Source organism: Cylas formicarius, unplaced genomic scaffold (genome assembly GCF_029955315.1).
Source record: "Cylas formicarius isolate icCylForm1 unplaced genomic scaffold, icCylForm1.1 PGA_scaffold_8__14_contigs__length_24414737, whole genome shotgun sequence".
Taxonomy (NCBI): Eukaryota; Metazoa; Arthropoda; class Insecta; order Coleoptera; family Brentidae; genus Cylas; species Cylas formicarius.
In genome coordinates this window covers 16,458,424-16,471,842 of record NW_026844361.1, presented here as the reverse complement: position 1 = coordinate 16,471,842, position 13,419 = coordinate 16,458,424, and the positions used below count along the sequence as shown (strand labels likewise).

Genomic DNA, 13,419 nt, shown 5'->3' with positions numbered 1-13,419 from the left:
AAAAAGCACCTAATTAAAAATATTTGAATTTGTCTCAGGTTTAAAACACTGTACTGTATAAAATTTTGCAAAAAACGAGTTTTAAAATTCAAGATGGCAATTGCGCCCTCTGGTGGCAGTTTCTTGATTGTTTCACTGTGTATCACTAGAAGTATAAGGAATGTTTCCTTTCCTTCATTGGTACTCTTAAAAATATCATCGCTTCGTAAAAAATAATAATTTTATCAAGGCACAGGAGTATCATTTCCAAGCAAGAGATTTAATTTCTAGAATATGTCTCTTAACGTCGTTTTCAGTTACTGTCGAAAAACCACTTTTTTGTATTTTGATTTTTGATCCAGTACTGCAGTTCTTAATGAAGCTATTATTAATTTCGTCCGGAATATCAATTTTGTTGTTTCTTTACAATGTTTAAATCTCTCAGATTGCTCCACAATTGTTGATTGCAAAAAAAATCTCCAAGTGGTAAAAAAATAGTTTATTCAAAAATAATTCAGTTTTTTTTTACAAACGCCTCACGCCTTAAAGTCTAATTACGGCAAGAGTCACTTCGCAGGTTGTACTTTGAGCAGTTGGCAGAGTTTATCGTAAACTTTGCTGAATATATTGGTGTAGCCGCTGTTGGTGAGGTGGAGGTAATCGTGCATGATGTGATGCGATATGGTTTGATCGTTGCCAACTATATTTTCGTGTATCGCCACTAGGTGGACGTTGTCGGTTAGCTCGTCCCGGTTGGCTTCGTTCGAAAACTTGTCTATGAGGAAGGTGTTTACGTGATTCATTCTCTCCCTATAAGGGTTCGAGTACTTTCCTCTTGGTAACAGCGTCTAAAATTGCTTTGTTTAATTTTAGTTTTAAATTTTTTGTTGCAGCGGTTTAAATCCTGACTGGGTGTTGTAGGTATGGGAGTTTATTTTATTTCGTCAATTGTTATTCCGTGTACAGTACTCACTGGGGTGCGTGTCCCGTTCTTCCTTTAAGTGTTTTATTCTATAGCGAGATCTTTGGATTAGAAAATGTCGGGTACTTTCAAAAATATGTCAGTTTTTGTTATTATTATTTATAAAAATCAGAAGTTCAAAAGTTTTATGGCTTTATGGCATCATTACTTTTTATGTGAAATCCACAGATAATAATAATAACAATATTAATAATAATAACACTTTTATTGTTACACCATCAAAATTACATATTATTAAATAACCAAATAAAAAATGCTTGAAATAATGATCAACAACATGCCTTGCAAGGGAAGCCATCTAGAAAGTCTAGATGCCGTTGAGCCTGTAGCCGACCCCCCTGTTAGGTGGGTTATGAATTTTCGTGGTCGATGCATGTGATGGGTCTGTGCTCGTGCGGTAGTGTGAAGATGTAGGAGGTTAAGTTAGCTGGTAGCTGTTTTCGTAAGCGAAGGAGCAAACGAATAGCAGCAAGGCCGCCATGAGGTTAAGGTACTTTGTGTGTTTGCAAGGCGTTTGGATCAGAAATTAGGCATTTACGTCAAGGCAATAAAGATTGGTGTGCACGAACACATAACTAGAGAGTGTCAGCGCTGTGGAGGTCTCCAACGACGGACAAAAAGGGCGCTTACTGGATGGAGTGGATCTCCAGCTTGGATATGATAGTTCACAGTATCTATTGGTCTTAAATCCACATTGATCCGAGGAGAAGGTCGATAGATGTAACCATATCAATGAATGGAGTAGGTGGGCAAATACTATAGGATAGGACCTACAAATGTAAAAAAGAACAATTTTTACTTCCATAAATGTAAGATAGACTGGAGTGTTTTAAGTGATGTTATACAAATAGAAAGCGAAGAAGCGTGCAAATCTAATGACCACCAAGACCTCATTAGACAAATACAACGGCCTTATAGGAACTGTGTTGGAAATCAGAATAACCATAGAAGCTCCCTCTATTGGTGGACTGAGTAAATACACAAGACAAGAAGAAAATGCTTCACAGCTAGCAGGAAACTAACAAGAACACTCAAAAGAGACGGTGCAAACACTAACGAGGCCAGCCACATGAAAAGTGCATATAAAGAACGCAAAAAAGAGTTGGAAGAGTCGGAAAAGGCGCAATGCACTAAGAGGCTGATAAAGCATATTAAAAGCTGGATGGGTTGTGTGAATCGAGATATAGACTATTTCTTAACACAAGCGTTGACTGGATGTTAGAGAGCGATGCATATACTGCACAGAGGAAGACACGACAGAGCACACTATGCAAGTGATAAAATAGGGCACACGATGACGCCGGATAATATAATTGAAACTGTAACCTTAAAAAAGGATATTGGAATGTGGCGCACAAAATGATACGTAACATTATGAGTTTAAAAAAAAGAGACGAACTCGAATGGCAAAGAAGAACCAGCACTTAGACCGACTGCCAGATGCACCTGAGGTTATGTCCACAGACGGTTCCGGGTGTATCGAGCATGGCGAAGAAAGGGCGTTTTAGTGGGTAAAAATCGTACACGCTAGACTGTACGGGCAGACTTCTTGACCAGAGAGACACCAGAGCAGGAATTTAATATTACTGCCATCACAACAACTGTCATTTGAGATCATTTCTAAACGTTGTTGGATTAGATTGATAACTATTAAAATTGGTTATAGAGTTAATGCAATTGGCTATATTAAAGTCATATGATCTTTTATACAATTCTTTAAGATAGCAAGGTATCACAAGTCGAGGTGTTGAACGCAAACTTAAATTATGCATTGTACCTGAGGTATAGGTATATATATATATATATATATATATATATATATATATATATATATATATATATATATATATATATATATATATATATATATATATATATATATATATATATATATATTCTATTTAGTTTTTTTTTTCAGAAAATCTGCAGGGTTCTCTAATTCGTAGCACGTTTGATAGCCTAGGAAATCGGTAAAGGAGTTATTTCCGGAAATGTTAGAACACTCACCCCAGTTTGTTTTTAGAGAGAGAATAGAAAGCATCTAACAAGAAGTATTTGAATTTGTCTCAATTTGTACTGTAAACACTCAATTGTCTTTAATATAAGAAAATTTTTCAAAAAACGGTTTTTTTCCGCTGGCCGTTTCAGAACTTCAAAAATAATTCCCAGCATTTTTTCTTGGGCGAATATGTTGGATTTTGTATTTAAAGTGATAACAGATTATAAAAAGTGAGGAGTACTCGGTATCTTCTATCCGAATCTCGTGCCTAGATCTGGTTCAACAAAATAAATAGGACAAGTCGGAAGAGAAGGCTATGTTATTGCGCTTTGGTTAGTTTGATTGATGGATTTTTTCAGAAATACGTAATAAAATACTACTTTGTGTAGTTTGTGCTACTGTGGAATCATATTCTATCAAATAATCTACGCCAAAACTAAAAAAACTACCGAACCTATCGAAAATGTCTTTTGTTTGTTTTGTATATTCTGTATATATATATATATATATATATATATATATATATATATATATATATATATATATATATATATATATATATATATATATATATATATATATATATATTCTGTATGTTAGTATATTAGCAAAGAGATTAAAAAAAAACGGACTCACTGGAAGGACAATTGCAACGTTCCCTAGGATGTGTTTGATTTCTTTGATAATTTCCAAAATGCCTTCGTATATTTCGTGGGGAGTGCAATCGGTGTTGTTCGTGCCGACGAACAGCACTATGGCCTTAATTTTCGTGTTGAAATCGAGCTCGCCGTTTTTAATCCTCCACAGGACGTTTTCGACCCTGAAACATCGCCAAAATCGAAGCGAAAATTTTCGTGATTAATAATAGCACATTGCTATGACCCTCATTACCTGTCACCCCCTATTCCGAAATTTATGCATCTGAGGGCACTGATTTTCTCCGTCCATAGGGAGCTGAATTGTAGTTGCTGAATGATGCTGTCACCCATAAAGACCACCTCCGGTTCGCTCGTTTTTGCTTGGTGTACGAACCTGTTGTGCTAGAGATGAAAAATGCTTATATATAATACGAAGAGCCACCCTGTCCCTCATGGCAATCTTAATCATTACAGAACTAAATTTGGTCTAAATTCAAGGTGGAGATAATCAGCAAGCGTATTTTCAATAACCACCTCTCAATAATGTAAACAGGTACAAATTTAACATATCAAAATGCCGGGTGACGCCGAAACTACTGTCCATTTCAAAATATGCCATTTGGTATGTGAATAGGGTTACATTTTGTAAACATGATAGCATAAAAAGCATTCAAGGCCGTTTCCGGTTTCACCGGAAATAACTTCCATTTTTTGACAATATGAAGTCACTTCCGGTTTAAGCGGAAATGGCAGTAACTTTCGAATTTTAAATAGCACACATAAATGTTTACAAGAATGATAGACTATGTCTTAACAAATAGGGAAATACACACATGCACACAAATACCAGATATAAGATGTTTATGTTCTGCTAACGTAGGAAGTGTTCGCAATCTTGTTTTAGGGAAAATAAGAATAAAAATAAACAAACACCATTAAAGGTTGGGGAACAAAAACCAAAGTCGAAAAACTACAAGATGAATCAATAAAAATTCTCTATCAAACAAGATTGGGAAACAAAATAGACGAAAACTCAGTAATAGAAGAAGAAGATATAGGAGACAGTTGGAGAAAGAGTCGAGAAAATATAAAAAACGTAGCAAAAGAAGGCCTTTGGGAGCGTAAAACCAACAGAACATCAAAAAGAATAAAAAGTACACCTTGGTTTTGTGAGGAGGTAAAACTAAAATGTCAACAGAAAACAAGAGCCCATTTCAAATATAAGTCTACGAAACAGACACACTGGTAAGGAAAAAGAAAACAGAACTGTTGCATCAGGGTTTTCGGTGGTCTGTGATGTTCATATTCTATGGTCTTGAGAGGTTAGAATGTGGGACTCTCGGCCCGGTATCTCGCGCGCTTATGTCTGAACCTCATGACGCAGATTGAATAAAGGACTTTTAGTGGAGTTCTCTTTTATTACCAAAAGCCTCCAACACGACAAGAACATTGGGAAAAAATTCTCAAAAGATATGGAACACGACTTTTATGGTTTGCAAAATGAGATCTGGACGTGGACGGCGACAAAAAATGCAAGAATGGATAGAGGTAAAGTATATCGAAAAAGAGACATGTACAAACCACTTAAAACAATTGTATAATACGACGGACAAATTAACACCAGAAACCTCGGATATAGTAACAAATGAAATACTATAAATAGTGAAGAAGTGGAAGAAGCGCCTGAGAAATTAAAAAAACGAAAATCGGCTGGCAAAGATAGAATACAGAATGAATTATTGAAGTACATTGAAGTACAAGGCAACAAGGTGATACGAAAATGACAAATACAGGAGGGCTGGAGGATAAGCATAATGATACCACTTTTTAAAAAGAGGGAAAACTGATCCAAATAACTAAAAAACGTCTGATTTCCCATTTGATATAATAAAACTAATCGAAAATATATACAAAACAACGAAAATAGAAGCTAGAGTACATTGACAGGTAAATTAGCCCTTAGACGCAACTACGGGTATTAGGCGAGGAGACAACTGTTGTGTTACGCCTACGATACTGTATTGGTAGCTGAGAATGAAGATAATTTACAGAGATTACTACATCAATTTAATATAAATGCAAAGAAATTTAACATGAAAATATCAGCCAAAAAAACTAAATCACTAGTAATTTTTAAAGAACCAATTAGATGTGAGCAGGAACTTGATAACCAAATTATAGAGCAGGTAATAAACATAAAATATTTAGGAATTAGATTGTCATATGATAATAACATAGGGGATGAAATAAGAGAACAAACTGCAAAACAATAGAATAGCAGGATGCCTAAACGACACGATATGGAAGAACCGGAACAAAATCCCAGATATATAAATCTGCAGTCTAAGACTCAGAAATGCGTGGAAACAAATGAAATGAAAACATTGAGAAAAATAGCAGGAAAAACACTGTAAGATAAGACACGTATGTGGAATTGAAAACATTAACACCTGGACAAGAAATAGAAAGCAAAAATAGAATCAACATATAGATAGAATGTCTGAACAACGGATAGTCAGGATAGCAAGAGATAAATCGTCTGTCGGTCGGAGGAGTATAGGACGACCACGAAAATGATGGAATGACAACTTGTGATAAAAATTAGTTTGAAGTAAAACAACCAGAAGTGCCTGACATAGATGAAGAAGAAGAAGAAGAAATCTCCACAGTCATGCAGGTTGATGGTTCACATTTTTTAAAATACACGACTGAAATTTAGATGAAAAAGTGAATAAACCTTAACATGCCAAATTTCATAATAAAATTATAGTTAGGTTTTAAGTACCCCCGAATAAGAAATCTGAACATTTCTTTTTTAAGGGGCCACCAGGTATTTTGGATAGAGCACTCAACGCTATTTACCCTGTATATATCGTAACTACTAGCTGCAGCTCAAAATTTGAACATTGACAACACATTTAAAAAAAAAAAATTTTACTATGTGTTTATTTTAAATTTATTAGGGTTACGGTAACAGACTATAAAATAAATGTTTACCGGTCTATTATCCCTCGCGGGTGTATCTTCATAAATTACCTTTGGTCTAATTTCCCATCTCCCTAAACATCTAAAAAAATTTATTTAAAAATAGCGTGGCGCGCGTCGAGAGAGGTTTTCCAAATAAAAACGGCGAAACATATCGCCGTTAATTACGCCCATCTCATTCATCATTTTGTCGGTTAACGTTCCCGGTAATTACTTTGGCGGGTTATTTGTAATATCGTGCGGTACGTGGTGTTTGCTCCCGGTATCGGTCCGAATTATGTGAAGCTCGAATTGTAAACTCGCTTAGAAATAGGTGACTTTGAACATCGAGGAAGCACCAATAAAAAGATTTAAACGCAGTAATTACGCAATTGACAAAATTGACATAGGTGGGGTTTATTTTCTGCATTGTTTGTTGCCGCACAGATTTTGTTGCCGCAGTTTTGGTATTTGATGTACTGCGTGCACCGCGTTTTTCTAAGTATTACAAAAAAGATCAACATAAACGTACAACAGTTTAATTATCACTTGCAGTCTTTTACATTTTACATTAATAAAATAAATTTTATTATTGTAAATCTTAACGCTCTGCTACAATTGCATTGCACCTCACAAAAAACTATCAACCTTGGGTAAAAAATGTTAAAGATCTAGAGTTTGGCGTTCCCCAAGGACCAGTTTTGGGCCCGGTATTGTTTATACTTTATATTAATAATTTATTTAACATAAAAGCTCTTGGAGAACTAATATGCTTTGCGAACGACTCTGCCCTAATCTACAGAGATAAATCCTGGCAAGCACTTAAAAACAGAGCCGAAATGGTTGAGTAACCATCTCTTAACCGTCAATTACGGAAAGACCAATGTTATGCCTTTTGGATGTTATTCCGACTCTCTCCCAAGCTTCCAATCATTCTGTGTCCATAAAATATAAAACCACAATCAAATATTTATCCGTGATCCGAATTTAAAGTGGGGTGAACACGTAAAACATGCAAGTCACCGCTTAAGATCTTTAATCAGAAAATTTAAAGAATTGAGAGAACCTGAGAACCTTATACTTCGCACTTGTTCAACCACATTCACCTTATGGAATAATAGTTTGGGGGCAGCGCTGGATGCTCATCTTAGAGCGCATGAAATCACCCAAAAGTGGATATTAAAAATAATTTATGGCAAGAATAAACTATATCCAAGTAATAAGTTATTCCGAAAGAGTGAAATTTTAGATATTCGTCAACTTTTTGTGCAAAATATAGCAATGCGACAATATAAGAAAAAAGACGCGTTACGAACCATAAAGCATAATCATAACACCAACACCTCACTAGAACAATGCGTCAAACTATTCCCAACAATGAGAAAAACACATAACCAAGAAAACGTATCCAGAATTAGAGTAAATTGTACCTGACCATGACAAACCAATGGCTAATAAATTTAATCCAATTACATTCCAAAATAAACTTGTTATTGCAACACTATTTCACTAGCTTTTTAAACTATGTCTTCTGTTTCATTTTCATTTTACTTTCCATTCAATTTGTTACCGTTCGATTTTTCATTACCCTTTTGACTTTTCCAAATAGTATTGAGTTTTTCATATTTAATTACATGTATAATTTAGGTAGGTATTCGTTATCTTTCATTAACACTTTTTACTTTCCATAATTATATAAGACTTATAAGTTTAATTCTCACCGACAAGAAGTATTTCTTTGGTGTTATTTTGGTCTATTTGTCAAATAATCGTAATTATTTAACTCCCACTCCTACTAAATAATCTTTTCTTTTCTTTTATTTTTTTAACGTTTATTTTAAATAAACTTATTATTATTATTATAATTATGATTATTATTAATGAAACTCCGAGATAAAGCACTTAGTAAATTTAAAAGAAGCAAAAGTAACGCAGATAGGGAGTATTATAAAACTTTATGTAACTTAACTAGTGTAACCATCAAAAATGAAAAAAAGCTTTTCTTAATGCGCGACTTGCGACAAGTAATAATGTCTGGAAAGAATTAAAATAATACTGTGGGGGAATTCAAAAGAAAAAAAAATATTCCAGAAGTTTTAAATAACCCTGACGAAATAAATACCTTTTTTATATCGTCAATACCACAAACCCAAGCTGAGAACCAAGATGAAATTGAACACTATACAAACAATGTTAAGAGCACAGTAACGTCCATTTTAAAATTTAAATTGGTTTCGGAGATCGATGTTTTAAATTTAATAAACGAAATTAAGTCGAATGCCATGCTGATGGTTTAAATATATCCATAATACAAATGGGGTGTCCGATTCTTTTACCATTCTTGACTCACGTAATTAACTTCTGTATTTCAAAATCCGTCTTGCCAGACGCATGGAAAAAAGCTGTGGTAATAGAACTAACCAAAAACTAATAATCCTCAAGAATTCAAAGATTTAAGACCAGTTAGTGTCCTGTCATGTCTTTCAAAGGTTTTAGAAAAAATTATAAATAACCAGTTGTCAGAACACGTGGAGAAAAATCAGGTTCTTCCTGAAAATCAATCTGGATTTAGGCGGTATCACGGATGTTCCTCGGCACTGGAAAATGTCAGTCAGTGTCTTCAGGGCTACAGATGCACGTAAAGTCACAGTTTTTGCAGTATTTGATTTTTTAAAAGCGTTCGACACAATAAATTACAAAACATTGTTAGCAGTTTTGCACTATATTGGGTCAAGTGGTCAGGCTATACAAATTTTTGAAATTTTTTTTAAGTAAAAGAACAGGGCGTGTTAAGATTGGGAAACCGTGTCGGAAGAGATACCAATGAAGTGTGGCGTACCACAGTGGTCTGTTATTTACACTTCTAATATTCACAAAGTACTCGAACACTGTAGATTCCATTGTTGTGCGTATGATACGCAGGTATATCTGTCATTCCATAAAGACAATCTGTTCCAATCTTGTCAAGCAATTAGCAGTGATCTGGAAAATCTAAGAACAATCTCTTTAAGGCATTCCCTATTTCTCAACCCAAAGAAATGTTTAATGATTTTTGGTCCAAAAAATGACGTTCTTAATATAAAAAAGGGCATTAATATAAAAATAGGAGACTGAAGCTTCGAAGTTAAAGAGAATATAAGAAATCTGGGACTTATTTTTAATTCTGCAATGAGGTTTGAGGAGCATATATGAAATTGTATTCAACGCGCATACTTAAGATTAAAGCTTTTGTATAGTAGTCGCCAGTAAAAATGAAAAATATGTTGTGTGACTCGCTTGTGTTCTCTAGATTCAATCATGGATGGCATTTGTTTAACGGCGGTTCAAAAATCAAAATACAAAAGTGCAAAATTCTTGTCTTCGTCTGATATCCGAAAATTTGGGCGAATATCATATAAACTTAAGGATGCCAATTGGTTGAATATGGAGTGTAGGAGAGAGATGCATTTAGCTTGTTTTTATTATCGAATTTCGTTTTTTGAATCTCCGGCATATCTGCATGATAAAATTATATTTAGATCCCACGTTCATAATATAAATATTCGATTTAGAGGATTGATAACACCACCTCGCCACAGATCGTCCTTTTTTGAAAGAAGTTTTACTTACAACATAGCCGAGCTATATAACTCACTCGTTATATTATGGTAAATCACTATTACTGCTATTTTACATTTACCAAAGTTTGCCATCATTTTAAATTTCGGCGAGACGTGAAAGACACAAACATGTGGATCAGATTTCCAAAAATTACAAAAATATGAATGTTCAAAGTCGGAGGTGGAATTTTTTTTCAAGGCCAGATATTTCAAAAGTGGTTAGACATAGGTATAGGATATTACGCATAAATTTCGCAATGTGATAATATATGGGGCGTTCCATTTTAAATAACATGTCATTAAGCGTTTAATGAACGGCTTGGGTGAAAAACCCATTGAAAATTTGAAACCAATTGTATATCATAAAAGTTTTGTGTAATCGTTTCGATTAGAAAATCACGTGAATTAGAAAAGCGCGCCGAGTCCGACTGAACGCAGAAGACAAATTTTCCGTGAAATAATTGCCGCCATTATCGCACTAAGTGGGCCTCATTCGAAAATTTTTAAATTGCTCGTTATTAACGGTACTAATGGGTCCTTCCTTTTCTATTCGTGGACAAGATAACGGTTTTTTCATTTTTTTTTACAGAAAGCGACAAACAGGTTCCTAGTTTTTCTTTTAAAAAATCGTCACATCAAAGTATACCATAACGATTCAGTCACTACGGTAAAAACCATATAAACATATGTTCAGCATTTAATCGTTTTTCTTGGACGTTTAACGAGATCTAGGCATATTTTGCGAAAATACTGCCGTAAAATTGCAGCATAGTTAAAACCTCCTTTTTAATAGTTTCATAAGCTATATCTCTACTAACTATATGAGTAAAACCCAAAGTCAAGGTCAAGGCTTTGACTGAACTTTTATAGTTTTGCGAAATCACTCTTCGAGGAAACCATCAACTATCAATTGAGATAATGTTGAGTATAGATAGTATAGATATAAATGAGCGAGTTTTTCATTTCTCAAATTAAGATAAGAGAAAGGCCACTGCTTTAATAGATCAAAATATTCCGAAGAGCCTATTATACCTTCACCTGTTTTTATACAAATACAAATTTTTTATACACGCCGATATTTTATTTGTATTTTTGCGTTTTTATAATAACAATTTTCAAATGCAAAAATAAAATTTTGTACTTTAAAAACATTAAATCAAAAAAAGCAATGGTATGAAGTATTCAATTCTTTCAATAAGAAATACTCTGAATTTTTTAAAACTGAACTCAAATAATGGCCACTTGTTTAAACATTCTTTATAATTTTTTTTGGGGTATGTCCTTTCTAAGTAATTTACGTAATGAACTAACATTCTTCCAACTTTATTTTTTTAAACAAAATGTACTTCTCAACGCTATGTTTTAGTGACCTTTATTTGTTATATCTCTTTAAATAACACCAGAAAAAAAAGAAATCGGCAAATTTGGTTTTCTTTTTCAGCAGATTTATAGAAAAACTAAACATTACAAACATGAATTTCATATTTTGGCAAGTGTTGTCAACCCCAAATACCAAAAAATTTCTTCCTAACCCTGTATATGATTTTAAATTTTCTATCGAAAATTAGGTGAAAATACGGGCACCGCGATATCCCCTGCGACATTAAAAACTATACTAATGATATTGTTGGGTTATTTATAAACAAACGATATTTTTTAATACCGTCAGCGACATTTTATAAAAATAGCAACGGCATATTTATTACAGAAAATACGCATATATCTCATTTTATTGGACCATATGTATATATTTTTACAGGGACAGAAACACGTGTTTTTGATAGTCTCATATTTCGCGGATAATTTTATCGGCCAATTCGTCGGGTTGGTTGATTCCGACAGATTTAGATTGGCCAACATTTATTATTATTTTTTTATATTAAACTGATTTACCGTATTTTAAATTAAATTAAATTAAAAATCATTCGTTCAGTATCGAACACAATATAACAAAATGAGCGACTCCATTTTTCCGATTAAAATGAAAATTTTAAACTAAATAAAGCAAAAACCGGAAATATAAGTGTCATTTTCATTTACTGCTAAACTCTAGACTAAAGGACACCGTCTTACGGCTTTACATTCGAGTCACAAAAAAATTGGAATTTTAGCCGCGAAAATGTACTGTTTTAAACAACTGAAATCACTAAAAAATAGCTTCATATTAAGTTCAAGACATTTCTTAAAACACAAACAACGCAAAAACTCCATGCGGATGATGTCACTCAATTTTTTTGAAAAAATAACTCTGGAATATTCGAAATCAATCCACCAATGTACTAAAATGAAACTAAAATAAAATGCATTTTCGCTCAATTTTTTTTTTATCTCCAATAACCATATTTTTTCTATTCTATAAGGGAAAAAAGTAAACACTTACCATGCTTATCCACCTTTTGTCCCCCGCCGGATCCTCAGGTTGGGAGGCAATCACGCAAGGGTTCATCATTTTTCAAAACTAACGACACAAAAAAATAAATAAGAAAAACAAATTAAGACGAATTTCGATCAGCGCTTTTAAAAAAATTAATCGCCCGATCCGTGCACTCTCCAACAAAAACAAAACACAATCTGCACCACGCCAGGTGATCTTGACTTCGTGCTAGCGTTTTTTACCGCGTTGCACTGGGTCACAAATGAAGAAAAAATGAATATGCGGCGTTGCCTTCCTTTTTTTTTCAAAGACATTTTTTGTCAAACGTTAAGGGAAAGTTTTGACATCTTCTGGAGCAACCTTCGAGATTTCGGATTATCTTAATATTGCTTAAAATTGCCTTAAACATTAATTGGTTGTAGCTCTCACAATTGGGTCGAAAATTTATCATCTTTGGCAACGGTGTCGCGTAGAAAAGTAGCAGATTTCAGAAGCGCGCTACATTTAAAATACCCATTGAAAACTGGATCGCAGCGATTTACATTTCAAGAAAATAGTGGAACAACGTTGCCAATTTTGGTTTGGTTTAAGCTCCATTAACCGCCAGGATCTTGCGAAAAGAACTTCACAGCGTAGTTTGGTCTTTAATTTTCAGTAAATTGCGAAGATCATTTGTCGATAATGGGTCCCAATCTAATCCGCTCTTAAAGTATACTTCCATTAGGCGATAATAAGCACCATCTGACAACGCTGCGAAAATTTAGTCGATGTCCCCGCCGCTGTGATTATCAGCATTTTAAACCAACGGAACTGATCGCACGTAACGTTAAAACATATTTCATAGGTAGCTTTCGCCCTATCGCTCTCCAGATGGCGTCAGTTGT

At 34.1% G+C, this 13,419-nt stretch overlaps 1 protein-coding gene across 1 annotated transcript; it reads right to left on the bottom strand.

Annotated features, from left to right (window-relative positions):
• Positions 1 to 473: 473 nt before the first annotated feature.
• On the bottom strand, positions 474 to 13,021 carry LOC132706570 (platelet-activating factor acetylhydrolase IB subunit beta homolog). The gene is made up of 4 exons (XM_060677954.1): positions 12,542 to 13,021; positions 3,852 to 4,000; positions 3,597 to 3,780; positions 474 to 827 (listed from the first exon to the last, which is right to left on the bottom strand). Exons 1-4 carry the CDS (start codon positions 12,608 to 12,610, stop codon positions 546 to 548), a joined length of 684 nt encoding a protein of 227 aa, XP_060533937.1. The 5' UTR covers positions 12,611 to 13,021; the 3' UTR covers positions 474 to 545.
• Positions 13,022 to 13,419: the final 398 nt, after the last annotated feature.

Excerpts from the sequence above, each read along its gene's own strand:
- LOC132706570 (XM_060677954.1), bottom strand. The coding sequence starts at position 12,610 with ATGATGAACCCTTGCGTGATTGCCTCCCAACCTGAGGATCCGGCGGGG. Across the intron at positions 4,001-12,541 it reads ACAAAAGGTGGATAAGCATG|CACAACAGGTTCGTACACCA; the intron begins GTAAGTGTTTAC and ends TTTCATCTCTAG. Across the intron at positions 3,781-3,851 it reads TTCGGAATAGGGGGTGACAG|GGTCGAAAACGTCCTGTGGA; the intron begins GTAATGAGGGTC and ends GCGATGTTTCAG.